Source organism: Podarcis melisellensis (assembly GCF_964234715.1).
Source record: "Podarcis melisellensis genome assembly, chromosome: 14".
Lineage (NCBI taxonomy): Eukaryota > Metazoa > Chordata > Lepidosauria > Squamata > Lacertidae > Podarcis > Podarcis melisellensis.
The window spans coordinates 12,556,533-12,580,173 of record NC_138546.1 but is presented as its reverse complement, the minus strand read 5'-3'; the positions used below and the strand labels follow the sequence as shown (position 1 = coordinate 12,580,173).

Below are 23,641 nucleotides of genomic sequence, written 5' to 3'. Positions count from 1 at the left end.
AAAGACTCATTATCCCCACATTCATTTGCTAGAGCCATCAATTACCCTGACACTCAGGCATCATTGCAACTGAAAACATCTCCAATTCTTCTTCCATTCTATCACCAGGTTCTGCTGACTTCAATCCTATTTCCTGCAACTGAAGCAATCCTTTGGGTCCCCACCCCCATTTTTATTTTTTTGGACATCCTTCATTTTGTGAAATCTGCTTTGATCTCTCTCCATCTGCTATTCCCGACAACAGGCAAATAGATTTCTGGTTTTTAAAATAACTTCATTGAGCTGTCGATGGCTGCAGACGGAAGGAGAGGTATTTTTTTATGGCCATTCTGAGCCAGAAAGCAGTCTTTCAGGGTGGAAAATGCTGCTACCATCAGCTTTAGCTATAAGGACTAAAAAATAATTTGCCCATCATCTAACGCAAGCAATTTTAAAAGCAGAAGGTGTTGTGGCTGGAAGAAAAAGACATCAGGATCTGCCTTGGTCATCTTTTGATAATACCTTCTTAAAGTCGTGCCTACAATCCGCTAGGAGGAAGATGTCAGTTCTGCACATCTCCATATCAACTTTTCATGATTTTTTTTTGGAATAAAAAGGGTCTTTATTAAAAGTCATCAGCATTTTTAGTGTGGATTTCTTCTAATGCACATTTTTGTGTGTGATTTTTGCCTAACCGAATGCATTTCTGCAACGCAGGTTTCCCCCGTAGGATGCATTTTGGTGTATCATTTTTATAAATCAATGCATTATTATGCACCCTTTAACACAATATCTGCATTTAGGCATCCAAGCGGTATAAAAAATTAATAAATGCTGTAACAGCAACAATAGCAGAAATGTGTTTTCTGCGCATGACTTGACTGGAAAACTCATTGCAAATCTATATTCAGAAAGTGCAAATTTTGAAGGATGGCTGTGTTTCAGTACACACTTTACCGTATTTTTTTCTCTATAACTCACTTTTCCCCTCCTAAAAAGTAAGGGGAAATGTGTGTGTGTCTTATGGAGTGAATGCAGGCTGCGCAGCTATCCCAGAAGCCAGAACAGCAAGAGGGATTGCTGCTTTCGCTGCGCAGCGATCCCTCTTGCTGTTCTGGCTTCTGAGATTCAGAATATTTTTTTCTTGTTTTCCTCCTCCAAAAACTAGGTGCGTCTTATGGTCTGGTGCGTCTTATAAAGTGAAAAATATGGTACATTGGTACATAGCAAGAGGCCTTATGCCGTGTCACCAGACTGGTGGTCCATCTAGGCCAATATTGTCTACACTGACTGGCAGCAGCTTTCTGGGAAGATTTGTTTCAGAAGGTGTGAATGAAGTAGGCTTGCCTTGAAATGAGAAATGAATCAAATTCCATCCCTTTTAGCGAGACCCATGCCTCCTACCTAACTTGATTGCCTTCTTTAGCATCTATGCCTCACCTTCGCCAACTTGGGGCCCTCCAGATTTTTCGGACTACAACTCCCATCAGCCCCTGCCACCACACGCTGATGGGAGTTGTAGTCCAATGTGTCTGGACGGGCACCAGGTTAGCAAAGGCCAGGTTAGACTTTGACTAGGTGGAAGCTGTGCATCTGACTTTGTTTTATCTGAGCTGCCCTGCTGGTTCTGGGCCTGGCGATAGCAGCCGCCGAGTGAATCATTGCTGCCATGTAAGGACAATGCTGCCTATAAACCGAATTGTTCTTTTCGCTGAAATGATGCTTGTTAATATTGACTGATCTTCACGTCCTCCTCCCCCCCCCCTCCATGTCAGGTTTCCGAAGGTAGGAAATGTTCCCATCTCCTTATTTGATTTTATTGCAAGATATAAATTTCTCCTTGCCCCCCACCTTCCTTCCCCTGTTCCCGTTGCGGAGGGAGGAGAGAGGGATTGCTTAGCAACCAGATTTAAAATAAAATAAAGAAAATCGATAAACTTCCACAGAAAAGCTACAAGCCAAAATTTGATTTCTGTGCTTATTTATTTATTTAATATTAAAAAGCCCTTTCCTCTTCGTTGCCCTCCCTGACGAGAACTCGGCACATCGCATTCTTATGAGACTGCAACCGTTTCACAGGACCGAGAACATTTTGATGTAGTGTGTTTTTAATCAGGGTTACCATATATTCACACGTGCGAAGCTATGCTGATGTAGACTGACTTGCATTTTAAAACCCCAGGGCTGCATTATGACGAAACAGGTATAGCCATTCCAGCAAACATCAGCAGGCTTAGGAGCCGTTCTAACAGCAGTGTTTTTCTCTGCCTGTCAGTTGAACCCGGACTATTAGGGTGAGTGTGGCCCCAGCAAAATCAGCTCTGCCCTTAGCCAGTCCCCACCTACTTCCCTACTTACAACCAGTCAAGCAGGCTGGCACTGGCTGCCAGCTTCCACCTCCTAAGATCTGGAGGAGATGGGCATCTGTTTATGCTTTAAGTGAGATTCTTGCATTGCAGAAGGTTGGATTAGATGACCCTCAGGGTGCCTTCCAACTCTGCAACTCTAGGATTCTAGGAGTTGGCTCTGCCTGTCACTGCTTCTGGCGCCACCTAGTGTTGACCTCCCTGCCTTCCATCCCACCAAAGGAACCCAGCCGACACCGGGTTGTGATCCCCTTTTATTCTCCCAAGGAAGTGTGAATTACAGTGATACCTCGGGTTACAGATGCTTCAGGTTACAGAGGCTTCAGGTTACAGACTCCACTAACCCAGAAATAGTACCTCGGGTTAAGAACTTTGCTTCAGGATGAGAAAAGAAATTGTGCGGCGGCAGCAGGAGGCCCCATTAGCTAAAGTGGCTCTTCAGGTTAAGAACACTTTCAGGTTAAGAACGGACCTCCAGAACGAATTAAGTTCTTAACCAGAGGTACCACTGTATTGCATAATTCTTTGTGTGTGTGTGTGTGTGTGTGTGTGTGTGTGTGTGTGTGTGTTAAAAAAAGCCACAATTCAACCAGGGCTATATTATATCCATTTTTTTAAATTAAAAAAGTCATACAGTGGTACCTCAGGTTATAGATGCTTCAGGTTACAGACACTTCAGGTTACAGACTCTGCTAACCCAGAAATAGTACCTCGGGTTAAGAACTTTGCTTCAGGATGAGAACAGAAATCTCGTGGCGGCAGTGGGAGGCCCCATTAGCTAAAGTGGTACCTCAGGTTAAGAAGAGTTTCAGGTTAAGAACGGACCTCTGGAATGAATTAAGTTCTTAACCCGAGGTACCACTGTACTAGAAGAATAGACTGGGAAGGGACCCAAGGGTCATCTAGTCCCACCCCCTGCGACGCCCGCATCCCAGCTCAAGTCACCACGCAGCAGTCTTGTCGGAAGAGAAAGACACGAAGAAAACTAGTGTGAGTAAACCTTAAGCCTAAAACTCCTTGCTATATCGGGGACCCCCGTCTCTCAATTTCTCAGGGTCAGGGTGTAGGAAGGCGCCGCGGCCGCGAGGGGTCGCCGTCGGGCAACGCTCTGTCCTTGCGGGAGGTGGGGTGGAGCGCGGGGTGGGGTAGGGGGGGGGAAGAGTTGGATTAATTTTCTCTTTTCCCTCCCTTATTAAAGGCAGAATGCTCTCTCCGGTTGGAGGAATGCGGAACCTTCCCCCGTGCAAAGCAGACGGGCTGCTACTCCTTGCAGAAGAGATGCTGAAAGGCCAGGAGGGACGGGGAGGGACGCCGCGCTCCCCTCGCCCCCACCCCTAAGGACTGCTGCCAGCCGCGCAGGGGGGGGGGTCCTACATGAAGCAGCCCCCTCCCCGAAATCGACAACCCTGCCCTCTCCTCCCCCTCCCTCCCTCCTTCCCGCCACCCCCACCCCGGCTTGGAAGCCTCTCCCTCGCTGGCAGCTGAGCTCTATGAAGATCGCTTAGGGCAGAGTGGGCGCTGCTTCTCTCCCCCCCCCAACACCTGCCCCCCACCCGCAACGAGCGCCCCCATGGCGAAGGAGAAATATAAGAAGGCTCTGCTGGAACTGCTCCGGAGGGAGGGCAACGACGTGTGTGCGGACTGCGATGCGCCCGGTAAGGCGGAAAGGTGGGGTGGGGGCGCGTGGTGGTGATGGGGGGGGTCCTTTCTTGGGCTGAGCTGCGAGGTGGGAGACAAGGGAGGGACACCCCGGAGGGAGGTGGGTTTTTTGGGGGGCACGCACCTGCTCCTCGCAGCAGTCCAGCCCCCTACCCCTCCCGCACCCCAACTTTCCTTTAACCGCCCCCCCTCCAGCCTCCCAATCAAATTGCTCCCGGGGCTAAGGGTGGGGCGCTAAATGGGTCTCCCTCCCGGACCCTGTTCCTCAGCCTTATCTTGGAGGGTGGTAGATGACTGGGTGAAGCGCCTTCCTATCTTTCTTAACCCGCCCCCACCCCCCCACCCCGGTTTCCCCATCCTCTTTCTCCTCCTCTGTTAGGCTGTTGCAAGACTCAGGAAAGAGGAACCGGTAGCCGGTGGAAGGGAAGAGCGTCCTCGTTGCGCTGAGAAAGGGGGGGGAATGGATATCTGTAAGCTGAGTATATGGGAACCCCCCCCCCAAAAAAAAAACCTTCCAGAGAGGAACCTTAAGTCATCCCATTATTCATTCTTAGAGAAAGTGTGTGCTCTGTCCAAGACTAGTCCTACTCCGAGTAGACCCATTGAGATGAATGGCTCCAATTTGCTGCTTTAATTCATCACCCTGAGTCAGTTACAGCAATTGAAACACAATATGAAAAGCGGTTTGAAATGACTTACTATGGCAGAAATAAGGTTAGTTGTGCCCTTTTCATTTCAGTGAGTAGGACTTGCACTGGAGATATAGATGAGAGATACAGCTTTGGTGTGAGTGTGATCCAATGCCAACTTAAATGACAAAAGGGAATCGAAGCACTGGGTGGAGAGATGATCTCTGAAATATACTGGGAGTCCTACATAACAATCTCTTTCTCTCCGGTTTTGTTGGGAGTCAAGAGCCACTTTCCTTGGGGTGGGAGGTGCAGTCTGTTTTCCCACCTAAAGAGGGTGTTTGGTGTCAGCTAAGGATGCCAACTTATCTAGGGTATCCTGTGCCTGTCTATGATCCTAATGTGCCGAAATCGGCAGGATAGGCATCTCACAGCACAGAAAGGTTGCCCTTATTGGCTGTGGAGGACTGACAGCAAAGTCTGCATGGAAACTGCAGGAGTGTGTGTGTGTGTTTTGGTGGCAACCTTACAGCCCGTGGAAGAGATCAGGCACTCCCCCAATCCCAACATACTATGAGAAGAGGCAGGGAGATGTCTCTCTTGACTCAGGCGACCCCTCCCCATCCTCTCTCGCTTTCTCCCTGGCTTGAGTTGGAAATGTTGATGTCATACCAAATGCTACTTTGGGACTCAAGCTGTACGTCTGCTGCGAACTGCAGTGCAGGCTGCAATTCCTAAAAGAAGCAGGAGACAAGCATGCCTGTTTAAACTGGCAATGACAAGGCAGGAGCTGGAGGGGTGGAAACCTGCACAAAAGATGGGGGATGGTGTTACAGAAATGGACCCTAATAAGCTTATTTTATATCTTCCAATTTGTGGAGTCTGGTTGACAGGAATGCAAGGGACACTGCCCCAGCAACCTCAGACTGACCTTAGAGTGTGTTCGAATTAACACCTTAGAGTGCAGTGAAGTTTCTGGTTCCCCCTGCCCCTTGGTTGTTCACATCAGCATGGCTTTGTTAGTGTCAGATTCATATACAGTGGTACCTCGGGTTACAGACGCTTCAGGTTAGGGACTCTGCTAACCCAGAAATAGTACCTCGGGTTAAGAACTTTGCTTCAGGATGAGAACAGAAATCGTGCAGCAGCAGTGGGAGGCCCCATTAGCTAAAGTGGTACCTCAGGTTAAGAACAGTTTCAGGTTAAGAACGGACCTCCAGAACGAATTAAGTTTGTAACCAGAGGTACCACTGTACCTTATTTTACAAGGCATATTATACTGTGTATAAACTGCATTATACTGATTTACTGTAAATTTTGTTCCATTTAATCCCTGCAAGATGGCCACAAATATAGCTTGGCTTATACAGCGGCCAATAAATAAATACAGTGGTACCTCGGGTTACAGACGCTTCAGGTTACAGACGCTTCAGGTTACAGACTCCGCTAACCCAGAAATAGTACCTTGAGTTAAGAACTTTACCTCAGGATGAGAACAGAAATTATGCTCCAGTGGCATGTCAGAAATCACATGTCAGCAGGAGGCCCCATTAGCTAAAGTGGCACCTCAGGTTAAGAACAGTTTCAGGTTAAGAACGGACCTCCAGAGGTACCACTGTATGTTTGCATACAAACTAGGGGGACGTAGATGGGCGGGGATGACTTCACCCTACACAGAAGTGTAGGAAGCAAATCAAGGCTTCCCAATCATTGTAAAGCTGGTTTGAGAAAAAACACACATCCAACAGTAGTCACAGAATCGTGGAGCTGGAAGGGAGCCCGGGGCCATCTAGTCCAGCCCCCTGCAATGCAGGAATCATGGCCATCCAGTCTCTGTTTACATACCTCCAATGAAGGAGGGTCCATCTCCTTTGCTAATCTTTTACTGCAAGGATCCGTAGGTCCTTTTGGAGAACTGCTGTGTGTCAGCATGGATTGGAACTCGGTACTTGAAACTCAGTGAGTGCGCAATAAACAGGGGGGTGCACACAGGGCAGATGGGGCCCATCCAGGAGAAGGAAAACTGGTCCTCATTCATGAGAAAGGCTTGGGGAGTAAACCCCGAGGCGCAATCTGTACCCGCTATCTTTCAGGACACCTTTGGGAGAAGAAAAGGCTAAATAACAACAACAACAACAACAACAACAGTTTATTATTTGTACCCTGCCCATCTGGCTGGGTTTCCCATCCACTCTGGGCAGCTTCCAACAAGATTAAAAATATATTAGAATGTCACACATTAAAAACTTCCCTTCAGATATCTTTTAAATGTCAGGTACTTGTTTATCTCTTTGACATCTGATGGGATGGCGCCACTACCGAGAAGGCCCTCTGCCTGGTTCCCTGTAACTTGGCTTCTCGCAGTGAGGGAACCGCCAGAAGGCCCTCGGTGCGGGACCTCAGTGTCTGGGCTGAACAATGGGGGAGGAGACGCTCCTTCAGGTATACTGGACCGAGGCTGTTTAGGGCTTTAAAGGTCAGCACCAACACTTTGAATTGTGCTCAGAAATGTACTGGGAGCCAGTGTAGGTGCAAACCCTACGCAAATTTGGAGTGGAGTCCCTAAGACATCTTGTACATCTCCTTCCAGCAGCTCCTGCAGCTAAGCTGGTGCCCAGCATATTTCGCTGCTTTCCTTTGGACCATAACTGCGAGGCTGAGAGCGGTAGTCTTGACATCTAGGCAGCCCAGGACCTCCAGACGCTCTGCCCAGGACTGTGCTCCAAGGAGGCCACTTCAGTGTGGCTAACACTGCAAAAATAGCATGGCAGGCAGCACAGAACACAGCCTTAGCCAGTCCTCAGCTATTTGCCTTCCTACTTAAACCCAGTCCAGGGGGTGACACTGGTTTTCGGCTTCCTCCTCCTTCGTCTCAGTGTTGCCAGCACAGAACTCAGCAGAGAGGAGGTGGATGGGGACCGAACTGCAGTTAGATTGCTCTGACTGTCATTGGTTTCTGTTGTTGTCCTCCCTGCCTTCTGCCCTCTTGGCACCAGCCTCCACTGGGTCAGTGGCGTAGCGTGGGGGGTGCAGGGGGGCGGCCTCACCGGGCGCAACATCTGGGGGTTAGGGGGCGCAAATCCATGGGTTAGGGGGCGCAAATTACTTTCCTTGCCCCGGGTGCTGACAACCCACGCTACGCCACTGCACTGGGTTAAATCCCTGGTATCTCCATATACGGCTCCATATACTTTTGACTAAAACCCAGGAGAGCCCTTGCAAGCCTGCATAGGCAATAGATGCGTCTGACTCAGTAGAAGGCAGTTTTCAGTGCCCGCTCTGACTGGCAGAGGCATCTGCAGGGTTTCATGCAGAGATCGGCCCTTTCCAGCTCAGCTGCCTCGCCCTTTTAGCTGGAAGTCTGGGGAACTGAACCTAGGAGCCCTTTTTTACTGGTCCTTCACTGTGTGGCTGCTCCCGTCTTTTCATTGCCATGCCTTGCCTAGGAGAAGGCCTCCTGCCCTTCCAACTTTGCTGCCAGGCACTCCTTCTCCAGCAAAGATAATAAACACACAACACTGCTCTGCGACTGTTGGCAGAGACCTCCGAGAGGCACATGGCACGCTGCACTTTGCTCCACAACGTGAATGTGTACCTGTGTTTTTTTAAAAAAAAAAATAAAGGCAAACAGGAAGCCATCTGCTCCTGACTGCATTGCCTGGTTGCCTTTTTTAAATAAGAAAAAAACTGCAACTCACTGATTTTAAAAACAACAACACAATTTATAAAAGAATTGTGGATTATACACTCTGATGAACAGTAGAATAACACAAATTTGTTTCTTTAGGGCAAGGAGTAGGGGATGCTTTGAGCCCGAGGGCCACTCTGAGCAACCTCCTGAGGGCCACCTCTCAGTGGTGGGTGGGGCCAGAGCAAAAGTGGGTGGAGAAGCCAGATTAACTGTATAGGCTAGTTCCTACCCATACCCAATGCACCTGGCTTTTCCCTCCATCCAGGCAGACAACAGTCATTCTCAGAGTTCAAGGGCACATTCCAGGCAGGCAAAAGTCCTGGAGGAAGGTGTGAAGCAAGGCTGGTGAGAGGGGTGGCCTTGGGAGGGTCCCAAGGGCCTGGTAAGGATGCCTGGAGGGCCACATTTGACCCTAGAGCCTGAGGCAACCTCACTCCAGCCAAGGGAACGGACTGATCTCAATGGCTGAGCAAATGTTCTGTGTTCAGAAGGTTCTTTGCTCCCTGGCATCTCCAGGGAGAGCTGCAAAAGTCGTCCTCAAAAACCTGGTGAGTCGCTGCCAGTACATGTAGATAGCATGGACCTAGATGGGCCAATGCGCTGGCTTTTTATAAGGCAGTCTGTCCATCCTTAGAGAAAAGGTGGGACAAAAACATGGCCAGCCCTATCATTAGGCAGAGTGAGGTAGCGTCCTCAGGCACCACATGCCTGAGGAAGAGCAAGGAGCTACAAACACCTAACTCATTAAACACGTGCCACCAGGGGGAATGTGGACTCCTCCGCCTTTGCTTCTGATTGGGGGTGTTTTGTGATTTCGATGACTGAACAATCTCGTGTTTGGCACAATCCCACTAAATACGACTTTATTTGGCAATGTTTGTGATCATTTGGCATGTTTGCTGCAAAAATGAACGTTGTGGGATATATTTTATGCCACTCATTCTTTTTAAAGATGGTGATGATTTTATTCTTCCTGATTTTATGGCTGTTTTTTTTTTAATTACTTTTAGCTTGATGTTTTGTTTGTTTGAATAAATTGGGGCAACCCAGCAGTGGTGTAATGTGGTTTGCCGGCGCCCGGGGAAGCTTGGCTGAATGACATGGCCCTTGTGGGCAAATACCCCTGAGGAGGGTGCAGCAGCCATGTGCCCTTTGACCTCAGCCTTGCAAAGTGAGGCCAATGCTGGGTTTGCATCCTTCTCACACTGCCTTGCCAGCCCTGCCTGCACCGCTTTGTGAGGCTGGGAGCTGATCTGAATGATTTACCTGGGGAGATGGAGAGTGTTGTGTTCATCCTGGACCCCTTAGAGGAAAGGTGTAATGAAAATGAAAAAGCAATTGAGAATACATATGTGTGTGAACCAGATCTCTGGAACCACTCTCAACTGTGGATCCCTGACATTGACATGTTGCATTCTCAGTTGGGCAATTGTAGACTTCTCTAGATTTCTCTAGATTGATAGGACCTGTGTGATGTAGTGGCAAAGGTCCCAGAAGACCAGGGTTCAAATCTTGACTCAGTTTTGAAACTCAGTGGGTGACCTTAGGACAGTCTCATTGTTTCTCTGCCTAGCCTACCTCACAGGGTTGTTGTGAGCGTAAAATGGAGTTTGAGAGAACTGTGTGTGCCGCTTTGAATTCCTGGGAGGAAAAGCAGGATTTGAAAGTAGCAGTAATACTTGGCATACTCCCAAAGGTGGTCAGGCTCATTCTGTGGCATTTGCTGCCCATTCTGCTGAGTGGGATCCTGGGCTTCTGTTTCTGATGGCACTGCTGGCCAGCTCCCATGAGCCCTGGCAAATACGTCCAGCCACTTTTCCTGAATTCTTGCATTGCGGCTCTGTGAGCCTGCTTCCTCCCTCTGCTTCTGCCAGCTGATGCTTTCATGTAACCTTATTAACCTGACACGAATGACATCTTGCTGGGCCCGGCTTGAATCTGACTGCAGTGATGACCTTGTTGAGCTTTGCCTTGCCTTTCTTGATCAAGAACTTGTGCAATTCCCAAGCCACGTGCTGTGAGAGAACTGGGAGCGTGCCGTGAAAATGTGATGTGGCTCCAGGATTAGAAGGCTCCCCTGAGCCCCAAAGGCCTGCCAACAGAGGGGCCTGTCTGCTGTGTCTCTGTGACTACCTGTTCTAGCCCTGCCTCCTTCCAGCTACATAGCTGTTCCTGGGGGACAGGCTCCTTCTGTTGCATCTCTGTTGTGGGCGATTGGCTTGCTCTGAATATGGAGGTGCAGCAGAATGGGTTATTCCTGCTTGTTTTCTGTCCTGTAGTAACCTTGGGGAAGCATCACAGAACAACTAAGAAAGCACAACATTGTGTGGATGGCCTCAAATGCACTATTATTGTATCAGTAACATTGTGCAGAATACTCACATGTCTGCACCCCATATTTAACCATATTTGCCCCAGGTGCAAAATTGTTAGGGGTGCAAAATTTCAGCACTGGGCTCCGATGAAAACAGCTTTTCAAGTGAACCAGGAAGTGACCTCTCCCGACAATGGAACGACTCTCCTTTTCTTATCTCTGCAGCTGTGATCTCCTGGGTGGTGCAGATGCCATTAGGGAGTTGAATGCACATGTGTACTCCTTCTGTTTCCCTCCCTCCCATCCCACATCCGCCCGGCCGCCCGGGCACTGGCAACCTATGCTACACCACTGATCCTGGGAACTGTAGGTTGCTGAGGGTGTTGACTTCACAGAGCTGCAGTTCCTAGCTCCCTAAACAAAGTACAGTTCCCAGGATTCTCCATGACTGTAAAAGCAATATCCTAGTGCTTTATGTGGGTGTTGTGGGTGTGGCCATATATCCACAAAAAGCAAACGAATGAAACCCACCCATCCTGAGGGGCCCTAAATAGTAAATGCCTTCTCTGATGTAGTTGCTTATGTAGCCAAAAGGACACCACATGTGCACACACACACGCACGGGGGGGGGGGGGGGAATACCAGCAGCCTTGGAGGAAGCCCAAGAAGTACCAAAAACAGTCCAGTGAAAAGTGCATGTGCTTAGTGGGGATTGAATGCTAGTTGGCAGATCTGCTAGGAAAGAAATGGGAAAACTGGGGAGGGGTGAAATGGAGTACTCTGCCTGAGGGCATCAGGATGGCTGGCTGGAATCCTGGACAAGAGCACACTCCACACTACAATAGTAGTAGTAGTAGTAGTAGTAGTAGTAGTAGTAGTAGTAGTTGACATTCGGGTAGAATGGGATATTAGAGCAGATCTCTCCTGTTGTGTTTTGTGGTTTCAGGAGTGGAACGGACTCCTGGAACAGATTAAGTTCAAGAACCAAGGTACCACTGTCTCTCTTTTGCAACACTCTGAAATTCCAGTCTAAAACAGGGACTCAAGATCCACGATATCAACGTTTGTGTATGCACGATGCATTTAAATAACATCATGCCCCGCCCCAAGAATCCTGAGAACTGTAGTTTGTTAAGGGTGCTGGGAATTGTAGCTCTGAGGGGTAAACTCCAGTTCCCAAGATTCTTTGGGGGAGAAACTATGTGCTTTAAATGTATGCTGTGTATACAGCAAAAATGGCATTTGTCCAGACAGGTATTTGTAAGCTCTGAAGTTGGAATTCTGTTCAGTGGTGGGAACTAACCTGGTTCAGATGCCTGTTCTTCTGAGTTAATTACCTCCATTGGTGATTCCTCTTGCATTGGCTTATTAGTGTTTTTCTAGGGATAATAATGTTTTACGGCGTATTAATTATCTTCTGTGTTCTGAAACTGCTTGAATTCTGCCAGGGGAGGTGTGGCACCCATTAACCCATGAGCCTCAAGAGCTGAGTGCCTCCTTTTCATAAACAGTCACTGGAAAATTGGGGTCCTGAACTTGAAAATGTATTAGGCACATAGATACATGATCATGTTGGCATGGTGATCTTGAGGTGGAAGAAGGGCCATTAAGCTGATTAACTGCATGTAGAAGTGACAAGGACCAGCAATTTCCAAGCACACTCTAGACAACTTGGAAATGCAATAGGATGGCCTTTTTGATAGGTCTATTTTCTTTACAGGGGATACGGGTGGTGCTGTGGGTTAAACCACAGAGCCTAGGACTTGCCGATCAGAAGGTGGGCAGTTTGAATCCCCGCTACGGGGTGAGCTCCTGTTGCTCGGTCCCTGCTCCTGCCAACCTAGCAGTTCGAAAGCACGTGAAAGTGCAAGTAGATAAATAGGTACCGCTCCAGCGGGAAGGTAAACGGCGTTTCCGTGCGCTGCTCTGGTTCGCCAGAAGCGGCTTAGTCATGCTGGCCACATGACCCGGAAGCTGTACGCCGGCTCCCTCGGCCCGTAAAGCGAGATGAGCACCGCAACCACGACTGGACCTAATGGTCAGGGGTCCCTTTACCTCTACCTTATTTTGTATAGAAAGATTTTACTTAAAACTCTCTATGTGCTGGCACACAAACAAATTCCTTAGCAGTTTCTGTCAGCTGGGGCCTTTTTCCAGAGCAAGACAGCGGCTAACAGTGCAACCATATCTTTCTTTACTTGGAAGTAAGTCCCATTGAGTTGGCAGCCCATGCAGATATTTAAGAACAGGTGCAATATGGCTCCGACTAATAGCTCCATTTAAAAGCCAAGTCACTGTATCTTGTACTAGTTCACAGTTCATAGGCATCAACTCCTATGGGCTGAGGTGTGGGTTTGTTTGTTTTTTAAAATTCTTATTATTTCCTTTATATCTTCCAGATCCAGACTGGGCATCTCATACTTTAGGAGTGTTCATCTGCTTAAATTGTTCGGGAATCCACCGCAACATCCCACATGTCAGCAAAGTGAAATCTGTCCGTTTAGATGAATGGGACAATGTGCAAGTTGAGGTATGTACAAAGGAAAGGATGTTGTGTCTTTTTTTGGGGGGAGGACAGACCAGGACTTGTAACAAAATGGACTGAAATGCTTTCTTTTCAGAAATCCAGCCACTTGGTTTCATTTCCCCTCCTACCCGAGTCTCCATTAGTTTGCACATTACAGTGGTACCTCGGGTTACATACGCTTTGGGTTACAGACTCCGCTAACCCAGAAATAGTACCTTGGGTTAAGAACTTTGCTTCAGGATAAGAACAGAAATCGTGCTCCAGCAGCACAGCGGCAGCAGGAGGCCCCATTAGTTAAAGTGGTGCTTCAGGTTAAGAACAGTTTCAGGTTAAGTACAGACCTCCAGAACGAATTAAGTACTTCACCCGAGGTACCACTGTTTGCTAAAACAGCACACACAAGAATCTTGGTTTAATCATCGCAAAATTCAGATGAGTGTGAATTTTGAGCTGTACTGTTTCCGAATGTGCAGATTCCATAAATTTGGCTTTCATAGAACTACATGACAACAGCAGCTGAAAAAGCAGTGAGGGTTATGCCATTGCAAACACAATATTCCAATAGTCTTCTCATCAAAACACTGAAAATCCATATATCGCACGTGGAGGTAATTCCTATAAACTCCAAGAATCAGTGAATAGATTCCACTTTAACAACAACATCTCTGTAACTGTCATTATATTCTCTAAATCTGATTTAATAACTTAATTTAGCTGTTACTATATAATCTCTTATTTTGTCGTACCATTCTTTAATTGCTGAAATTAAAGCCCTTCTCTAATTGTTTGCATATAAGGTACTGGCAACCTCTAGCATATAGATTCAACTTTATATGCAAACTGAATCAAATTTCTCCATGGTTTGGCTGTGGGTAATCCTGAGTTCTCATATACAGTGGTACCTTGGGTTACAGATGCTTCAGGTTACAGAGTCCGCTAACTCAGAAATAGTACCTCGGGTTAAAAACTTTGCTTCAGGCTGTCAACTTTCCCCTTTTCTTGCAAGGAATCCTATTCGGAATAAGGGAATTTCCCTTAAAAAACGGGAAACGTTGACAGCTATAGTGGTACCTTGGGTTACAGACACTTCAGGTTACAGACGCTTCAGGTTACAGACTCCACTAACCCAGAAATATTACCTCAGGTTAAGAACTTTGCTTCAGCATGAGAACAGAAATCGTGCTCCGGCGGCGCAGCAGCAGTGGGAGGCCCAATTAGCTAAAGTGGTGCCTCAGGTTAAGAACAGTTTCAGATTAAGAACTGACCTCCAGAATGAATTAAGTTCTTAACCCGAGGTACCACTGTAATTGTGTGTAAAAAGCTGCAAAAGTCATTGTACAGGGAAGCTTGTATGGTGTTTTATATCCCTAATGTCCCCCTCCCTTTTACTTACATACTTAAGTATATGTAAACTACTTTATAAAATAAACTTTGCATCTGTGTTCATTCAGATCAAGAATTATAGCAACCTAGCTTGTTGTGAGGAGGGCTTTTTGTTCAAAAGAACACACTTGGCAGTAAAAAAAAACCTTTGTTGATTCTCTGGAAATAGATCTCAGTTGACCTTCTGCCCATCTCTGATGTAGCAGCCCTTAAAACTGCGGGAGGAATGATTAAAATACACTCTGTTGAACAGGACTGGGGCAATTTTGGTTCCCCCAGATTTTTGTTGGACTACAACTCCCATCATCCTCAGCCCCACTGGTTAGGGATGGTGGGAGTTGTAGTCCGGTAACATCTGGAGGGCCAAAGCTGCTCCAGCCCTGATAAGGAAGAAGGGCAGGGAACCTGCAGCCCTCCATGTTGGGCTGGGGAGGTAGATTCCATCATCACCTGTATGGTCCTAGGCTTCCCATCCCTGCTATAGAATTAAAGAAATCGGATGGCAAATTTTCATCTCTCTCTTTTAAACCAAACTTTCCCGTTTTCTCTTGCAGCTGATGGCTTCTAGCGGAAACAGTGTGTCGAAAGCAAAATACGAATCGAAAATCCCACCATTTTATTACAAGCCAACATTTTCAGACTGCCCGTAAGTACCCCCCCCCAAAAAAATGTAATTTTGCAGCGGTGGGAAAAGCTGTGCATGCAGCTGCACCATCTGCAATTTGTATTTTGCTTGTTTCTGATGAATTTTTAATCCCTCGGTGGGGCTTGACTTCATAAAAAGGCCCTGAGAATCTCTGGCCTCTGCAGATGCTTTGGGGAGCTCAGCATATCGCAGTGCCTCTTCAGCAAATAACTTCTCTTATGCCTGGATGTTTCAGGAGAAATCAATAGCTTTGTTTTCCTTTCCTTATTTTGGACTGTCTTGGGTTATGAAAATGCCAGCTGTGAGCCAGGTTAAAAACAAAACAAAGCACTGGTTGTTGTTGTTGTTGTTTTTTTAAAAAAAACACCTCTTTGAGTTACAGTGTTACCTCGGGTTACATACGCTTGAGGTTACATACGCTTCAGGTTACAGACTCTGCTAACCCAGAAATAGTACCTCGGGTTAAGAACTTTGCTTCAGGATGAAAACAGAAATCGTGCTCCGGTGGCGCGGTGGCAGCAGGAGGCCCCATTAGCTAAAGTGGTGCTTCAGGTTAAGAACAGTGTCAAGTTAAGAACAGACCTCCAGAATGAATTAAGTACTTAACCCGAGGTACCACTGTATTTATTTAGAAAGATATATCCCACTTCATAAAATAATCTCAAAGACCCAGTTCATACATAACACCAAGCCACACTTTGCAATGAGCCCCATGGAGATGCCTTGGCAGAGCTGGTCAAAATGGCATGAATCCTGGGAAGGGATCCAGTGGACAGAGAGGAGCTAATTTAGATATTGGGGAGGACTCTTTTGCCTTTGACTAATAATAATAATAATAATAATAATAATAATAATAATTTATCTATACCCTGTCCATCTGGCTGGGTTTCCCCAGCCACTCTAGGCGGCTCTCAGTAAAATATTAAAAACACGATAAAACATCAAACATTAAAAACTTCCCTAAACAGGGCTGCCTTCAGATGTCTTCTAAAGGTCAGATAGTTGCTTATTTCTTTGACATCTGATGGGAGGGTGTTTCACAGGGCGGGCGCCACTACCAAGAAGGCCCTCTGCCTGGTTCCCAGTAGCTTTGCTTCTTGCAGTGAGGGAACCGCCAGAAGGCCTCAGTGTCTGGGCTGAACGATGGGGGTGGAGACGCTTCTTCAGGTATACCGGGCCGAGGCCATTTAGGACTTTAAAGGTCAGCACCAACACTTTGAATTGTGCTCAGAAACGTACTGGGAGCCAATGTAGATCTTTCAGGACCGGTGTTATATGGTCTCGGCAGCCACTCCCAGTCACCAGTTTAGCTGCTGCATTCTGGATTAGTTGCAGTTTCCAGGTCACCTTCGAAGGTAGCCCCATGTAGAGCGCATTGCAGTAGTCCAAGCAGGAGATAACCAGAGCCTGCACCACTCTGGCGAGGCAGTCCGTAGGCAGATAGGGTCTCAGCCAGCGTCCCAGATGGAGCTGGTAGACAGCTGCCCTGGACACAGAACTGACCTGTGCCTCCATGGACAGCTGTGAGTCCAGAATGACTCCCAGGCTGTGCACCTGGTCCTTCAGGGGCACAGTTACCCCATTCAGGACCAGGGAGTCCTCTGCCCCCACCTGCCCCCTGTCCCCCCAAAACAGTACTTCTGTCTTGTCAGGATTCAACCTCAATCTGTTAGCCGCCATCCATCCTCCAACCACCTCCTTAGCAATACACCTGTCTAGTTGCCTGACCTGAGTAAGAATTCACGCAGGAGAGTAAACAAGGGTTTGCTTCTGAGCTTGCCCAGGTCATTCATTCCTGCAGGGCCATAGTTTGCCACCTCTCGCTTCCAGTGGGCCTTTCTCAAGCCTCTCTAGCTCTCTGCTTTCCCTCTCTCTGCACAACCCTGTCAGTCTCTGAGTGGAAAACGCAGCAAAAATTCCTTTCCCGCTTTTGGATTGAACCCAACGAGCTATTTGTAGCTTCTTGGAAGCCTCCGGACATAACATTATTTATGTTCCTTTCTTAACCGCCCCCCCATCCCTACTTAGCTTCTCCCAGGATAGAAAGGAGAGGGAGAGGAATGGACTGATACCCAGCTGAGCTGCTTGAGTCTTGAGCTTTGAGTCAACAAGCACCTCTGTTGAGGTCTAGTGGCTTGTAGGGCCAATTTGGTTAGCAGCATAAATGTGGGGCTTGCTGTCAATCCTGGTGATGTAGTGATTGACACAGGTAGGAAGGCTCTGGCCCCTGGGGTCTCCCTTCCAGCCCCCAGCCTTGCCTCCTCAGCACTTGCCCCTAATTTAAAAAAATGCTTTAAGATTATTATTTTTTTAAAACTGATAATGGTGCTGAAGGATGGAGAAGGGGAGAGAGGAGCTCTTCTGCCTTGGTCAGACCACATCTGGAATGTTGTGTCCAATTCTGGGCACTGCAATTTAAGAAGGATATTGACAAGCTGGAACATGTGTGGAGGAGGGCAACCTTATGAGGAATGGTTGAAGTAGCTGGGTATGTTTGGCCTGGAAAATAGATGGAGAGGAGATATGATAGCCATCTTCAAATAGCCTAAGGCAGGGGTCAGCAAACCTTTTCAGCAGGGGGCCGGTCCACTGTCCCTCGGGGGGCATAGTATTTTTGGGGGGGAAATGAACAAATTCCTATGCCCCACAAGCAGTGGCATAGCGTGGGGGTGCAGGAGGGCCGGGCGCAACATCTGGGGGGGGCGCACTCGCAGCTCTCTGCCCCTACTAAAATCCACGGGTTAGGGGCGCAAATTACTTGCCTTGGCCCGGGTGCTGACAACCCACGCTACGCCACTGCCCACAAATAAACCAGAGACACATTCTACTCATGTAAAAACATGCTGATTCCTGGACTATCCGCGGGCCGGATTTAGAAAGTGATTGGGCCTGACCCGGCCCCCGGGCCTTAGTTTGCCTACCCATGGCCTAAAGGCTGCCACATGGAAGATGGAGCAAGGCTGTTGCTCTGGAGGGTAGGACTCGAACCAATGGCTTCAAGCTACAAGGAAGGAGAACCCAACTGAACATCAGGAAGAACATTCTGGCAATAAGAGCTGTTTGATAGTGGAATGGACTTCCTCAGGAGGTGTTGGACTCTCCTTCATTGGAGGTTTTAAAAGCAGAGGTTGGATGGATGCTTTAGTTGAGATTCCTGCATTGCAGGGGGTTGGACTAGATGACCGCAGGGGTTTTTTAAATCTGCGTTCATACAGCATTATCCAAAAGCATACATCCAACCATTATTGAATACTTCTATTTGACGTGTTCTCAAGCCAGTTTAAGACAGACTAGAGCCTTTAAGCTGCTCCTAATTCATCTCTACTCAAGGCGTGAATGCCTTTGCATAGGGCAGAGACATCCCTGCTCCATCAATGTCCGCTGGTGTACACATAAACAGAAACGAATCTCACACTAATGAAGCCATGTTGATGTGAACAGCAGCAGACGGGGGGGGGGGAGCTGTGAAACACAGGGGGGTGGGGAGGACAGACACCACTGTGCTCCAAGGCGATGGTTTGAACACACACACAGTTTCCAGTGGATTGCTCAGGGTTAAATGAAGTAAAAAAAATTGCAGACTGCTGCATTCTCAGGGTGTGCATGAAAGGAAGCGGCTGAGTTAAAATTATATTTGTTGAAATATTTTGCTGTGCTGCAGGAGCCCTCGTAAAGGGCTTTTTCAGGAAGCCTGTGGTGAGCCGAAGAGGGAAGCAGAGCAGGGTGGAGGATATACTGCATAAAACTTGGGGTGTTAGCAGCCGGGGAGCTGGAAGGAGCCATGTTTTGTGATCAAGACTGACTAGCATAGCTCAGTGGCAGAGCCCTTCCTTTGCATCATAATAATAATAATAATTTATTATTTATACCTCGCCCATCTGGCTGGGTTTCCAACAGAATATTAAAATACAATAACCTATTAAACATTAAAAGCTTCCATAAATAAGGCTGCCTTCAGATGTCTTCTAAATGTCAGGTATTTTGACACCTGATGGGAGGGCGTTCCACAGGGCAGGTGCCACCACTGAGAAGGCCCTTTGTCTGGTTCCCTGTAACTTGGCTTCTTGCAGTGAGGGAACCGCCAGAAGGGCCTCGGCGCTGGACCTCAATGTCCAATTGGACCGATGGGGGTGGAGACGCTCCTTCAGGTATACTGACCGAGGCCTTCAGGTATACCGTATTCAGAGCACAAGAAGATGTTGAACATAGGAAGTTGTCTTAGGCCCCATCTGTACTATCTGAGGAAAGCAGTGCTGTGCATCTTTAAACAGTCATGGCTTCCTCCAAAGAATCCTGGGAGCTGTAGGGTTTTATTTTATTTTGGGGTGTTGAAAGTTGTTAAGAGACTTCTCTGCTCCCTCACAGAGCTACCAGTTCTCAGAGTGGTTTAATAAACAACCCCTTTTCCTAGGGAACCCTGGGAACTGTAGCTCTGTGAGGTGAAATTACTCAACCCCGGTTTGCAAAACAACACATGAACTGTCGTTCAGCAGTTCCTTGAAATTTGTGCACCTCCGAATTTTGAGTGCAGTTCTCCAGCCAAGTAATTTGCCTCAGAACCAATGTAGTAGGGTAATGTGTACATAAAAGAAGGGAAAATATCACACAAAAATCCATCATTTTAAAAGAAAGTGCCTTGCAAAGATGTGTATGTTGGGTAATATTGCGAACAAAAATTATGTTGCCTTAGTAAAAGGGACTCCCTCAGGAAATGGTGGACTCTCATCCTTCTTTAGCTGCATTTCAGGGGGTTGGACTAGATGGCCCCTGGGATCCCTTCCAACTCTACAGTTCTAGGAGAAATTCTCACTGAAATGCTGATGTCTTTACATGAAGAATTGGGTTGGTTTGTTTTTTTTAAGCAAACTGATGTGGAAATGTAGAGAACTGAACTAACGACTGGAAAAATGAGAAACTCAGAGAAACCGAAACTGGCAGGTTTGCGCATCCTTGTCTTTAACCTGCACTTTCCAAAGCATTTTCCCGTCACCTTCCTTATCACACAAAGTCCGGCCTTTTGGGAAATGGGTTTGTTGGGCAATGCCTGTCAAGCAACAATAATGGCCCAATCTGAATTTGCCAGCATGCGATTCAATCCTACCCAAAATGAGCGCCAGTCTGGAAGCATCGGCAGCCTGAGAAAGACATTGCCTCCTGGGCCAGCATTCAAAATCTAAACAGTGTGCGATGCTTGCAAAGTTTTATTGTTGTAGCTGGGGAGCCGACTTCTATTTCTTTCTCTTTTTAAAAATCAATTGTGTATTCAGAGAGGGAATCTGTTATATTTCCCCCCCTCTTCCCCCCCCAAGATGTTAAGAGAAGAAACAGAAATGGAACCAGGATTCCAGTCTGTGTTTTAACTTATTCCTGTACAGTGCTGCTTTCGATGCAGAATTAATACATTCCTGGCTGATTCCCGACCATATATCTGATTCCCCCCACTTTTTCCTTTATTTCATTTTTCACAGGCTGCTACGGGAACAATGGATCAGAGCCAAATATGAAAGGAAAGAGTTCATTTACATTGAGAAGCAGGAGCCTTACTCTGCAGGTAGTTGGGTGAAGTTTTCTGAGTTCAAATGTTTCTATTTATTGTTCAAAGGTATCATTTAGCGGAATTTGTTTAAAGGCTTGGTTCAGATGCAGTGGGAAGCCATGGTGGTGACTACAAAAATTAGTACTGGTAAGCATCTAGCTTATGCAGTCCCCCTCCTCTCTCCCTCCTTTTTCATTTTTTTTAATATAATATTTATTGAAATTTTTAAGTTACAATATAAAAAACAAACAAAATTATAACATAACATGACATATTTTCTTATCTTCTTAGGACCTCCTCACATCTCCCGCCCCTACCTTCCACGTTATAAAATTAATCCAGCAATTTATCACCTTACTTCCATCCTTACTGTCTGGTTTTCAATGTTATATCTCAAGTTTTAGATACCTTGGTTATGCTCCTTGAAAAATTAAATTTAGCCAAATAATTATCCAAAAATTTGTTTTTTCTTACATTTTAACTTATCTTCCTACTTCACTTCATCTATTTTAATGGTGCCAAATTGTTTATAATCAAGCATCCTGCTTAACATTCGTACAACTTACAATATTTTTGCAAATAAATCTTAAATTTTTTCCAATCCTCTTCTACTGTATCCCTCCTTATTCAATCCACAAAGAATGAGGCTGGAAGCCATAGTTTCCTATGGTGTCACACTTCCTCAAAAGGAAAATGTGGTTTGTTTAAACCAGGGTTTCCTAAACTTGGGTCTTCAGCTGTTTTGGGGCTACAACTCCCATCACCCATAGCTAGCAGAGCCAGCGGTTAGGGATGGTGGGAATTTTAGTCCAAAAACAGTTGGAGACCCAGGTTTGGGAAACCCTGGCTTAAACTACGAGGCTGTTTCCCCCAAATCGTGCCCACCTACCAATGTACAACTATGAGCCTTAAATTGCTCTACCACTCATGCATTGGCAAGAGAAAGCAGGCTTTGACTGTAAACTGCTGGATCGGACATGATGTTGTCATTGTGACACCAAGTGATTGACAGGTGGGTAGCTCCACCCCTGGCAAATTTGACCCACAATGCTAGATCTGAATAAGTATCTGGTCCATGGAGCCAAAAAGCTTCCCCCATCCCTGGTTTAAACCACATTTTGATCTGGACTTGTTTTCACCAACCATTATGTAAGTTAGGGGTAGCCAATATGGTGCCTTCTAAATGTTGCAGAACTACAACTTCCACAATCCCTGACTATTGTCCATGCTGTGTAGGGTTGATGGGGTTTGGAGTCCAGCAGCATCTGGAGGGGCCCACATGGACTGTCCTTGGTTTTAACTAACCACAGTTTGCACAGCTTGGATATCACAAGGAAGAAGCTTCTCATCTCCTCAAGCGTACCAAAGAGGAGGGAAGGGAAAGGAGGAGCACCGGAACACAGAGCTTACAGCAGCTTGTGTTTTAAGGCAAGGGCCTAGCTCAGGGGTAGAGCATCTGCTTTGCATGCAGAAGGTCGCAGGTTCAATTCCTGGCATCTCCCATTAGGGCTGGAAGGATCCCTCTGCCTGAAGCCCAGGAGAGAGGCTGCCCCTCACTCTCATGGCCTGGTGGAATGGCTGTTGTAGATGACAGTTGAGGGTTGGGCTTGATGTTGCAGGCTTTAAGCTAGAATACTATCCCGGGCCATTGGCCCATCTAGTCCAGCATCCTCTTCTCTCATTGGTCAACCAGATGTCTTGGGGGAGCCTTCAAGCAGGAGGTGAGCTCAGCAGCACTCTCCTCGCTTGCAATTCCCAACAACAGGTGTGCAGCAGAGGCATACTGCATATGTAAAAAAGAAAAAAAGGTAAAGGACCCCTGGGTGGTTAAGTCCAGTCAAAGGCGACTATGGGGTTGCGGCACTCATCTCGCTTTCAGGCCAAGGGAGCCGGCATTAGTCCACAGACAGCTTTCCGGGTCACGTGGCCAGCAAGAGTAAATTGCTTCTGGTGCAACGGAACACCGTGACGGAAACCAGAGTGCATGGAAACACTGTTTTCCTTCCCGCCAGAGAGGTACCTATTTATCTACTCGCATTGGTGTGCTTTCAAACTGCTAGGTTGGCAGAAGCTGGGACAGGGCAATGGGAGCGGGGATTCAAACCACCGACCTTCTGATTGGCAAGCCCAAGAGGCTGAGTGGTTTTAGACCACAGCACCAGCTGCTAATATCCCTTGTCAGCCTTATCCTCTGTGAACTAATCCCATCCCAAGCCATCCAACTTGGTGGCCATCTCTGTCTCTTGTGGGAGAAAATCCCACAGCGTAATGATGTACCGTCTGAAAGAGCACTTCCTTTTTATCTGCCCCAACATTCAACTTCGTCAGTCTGGAAGGAGGCCTGCCATGGAGGAGGCTTCTGAATGCAAACATTCGGCTGCAAATCCAGACAGCGTCTTACGTGCGCCGGGGACGATCTCTTTTTGGTTGTGGCCGCCAGTGTGGGAACGTATTGGGTCTGACGTTTGGCTTCCCCTTCTGTGAGTGCTGGGAAGTCCGGGGTTGCCATTGTCGAGTCAGCTTCCCTTGTCGGAAGGAGCATTTGAGGCTTGTGGGCTTTGGTAGAAGAAGAAGAGATCTGCTTGCAAATGTGTTTTACCTTGGAACAGTGGTTCTCAAAGGGTGTAGCGCACCACATTGGTGTGGCAGGAGAGGAGGGCAAGCATGGCAGGAAGACTCGAGGACAATCAATATTATATTTGGGGAATGGTTTGTGTTCTTATGTTGCTGCATTGGTTTATAGTTTCAGACGTCCCATGATCATATTATAAAGCAGTTGTGTTTTAAATTATAAATCAGGCACTGCTAGGAGTTGCTTTCCCCCACCCCAGTATATTTCATATCAATTAAAATTTTTGTGTGGTGCAACCAAATTTTTATTCAGAAAGTGTGGCCCAGAGAAAAAAAGTTT

At 47.1% G+C, this 23,641-nt stretch overlaps 1 protein-coding gene across 1 annotated transcript in view; it reads left to right on the top strand.

Moving 5' to 3' along the window:
- The first annotated feature begins 3,494 nt into the window (after window positions 1–3,494).
- Window positions 3,495–23,641, top strand: part of ADAP1 (ArfGAP with dual PH domains 1) — a 68,685-nt gene continuing 48,538 nt past the window's right edge. Inside the window, exons 1-4 of the mRNA XM_081887894.1 lie at window positions 3,495–4,000; window positions 13,038–13,168; window positions 15,103–15,194; window positions 20,663–20,745. Of these exons, the coding sequence (XP_081744020.1) occupies window positions 3,916–4,000; window positions 13,038–13,168; window positions 15,103–15,194; window positions 20,663–20,745 (391 nt within the window). The 5' untranslated portion in view covers window positions 3,495–3,915. The remainder of the gene's footprint in view (window positions 4,001–13,037; window positions 13,169–15,102; window positions 15,195–20,662; window positions 20,746–23,641) is intronic.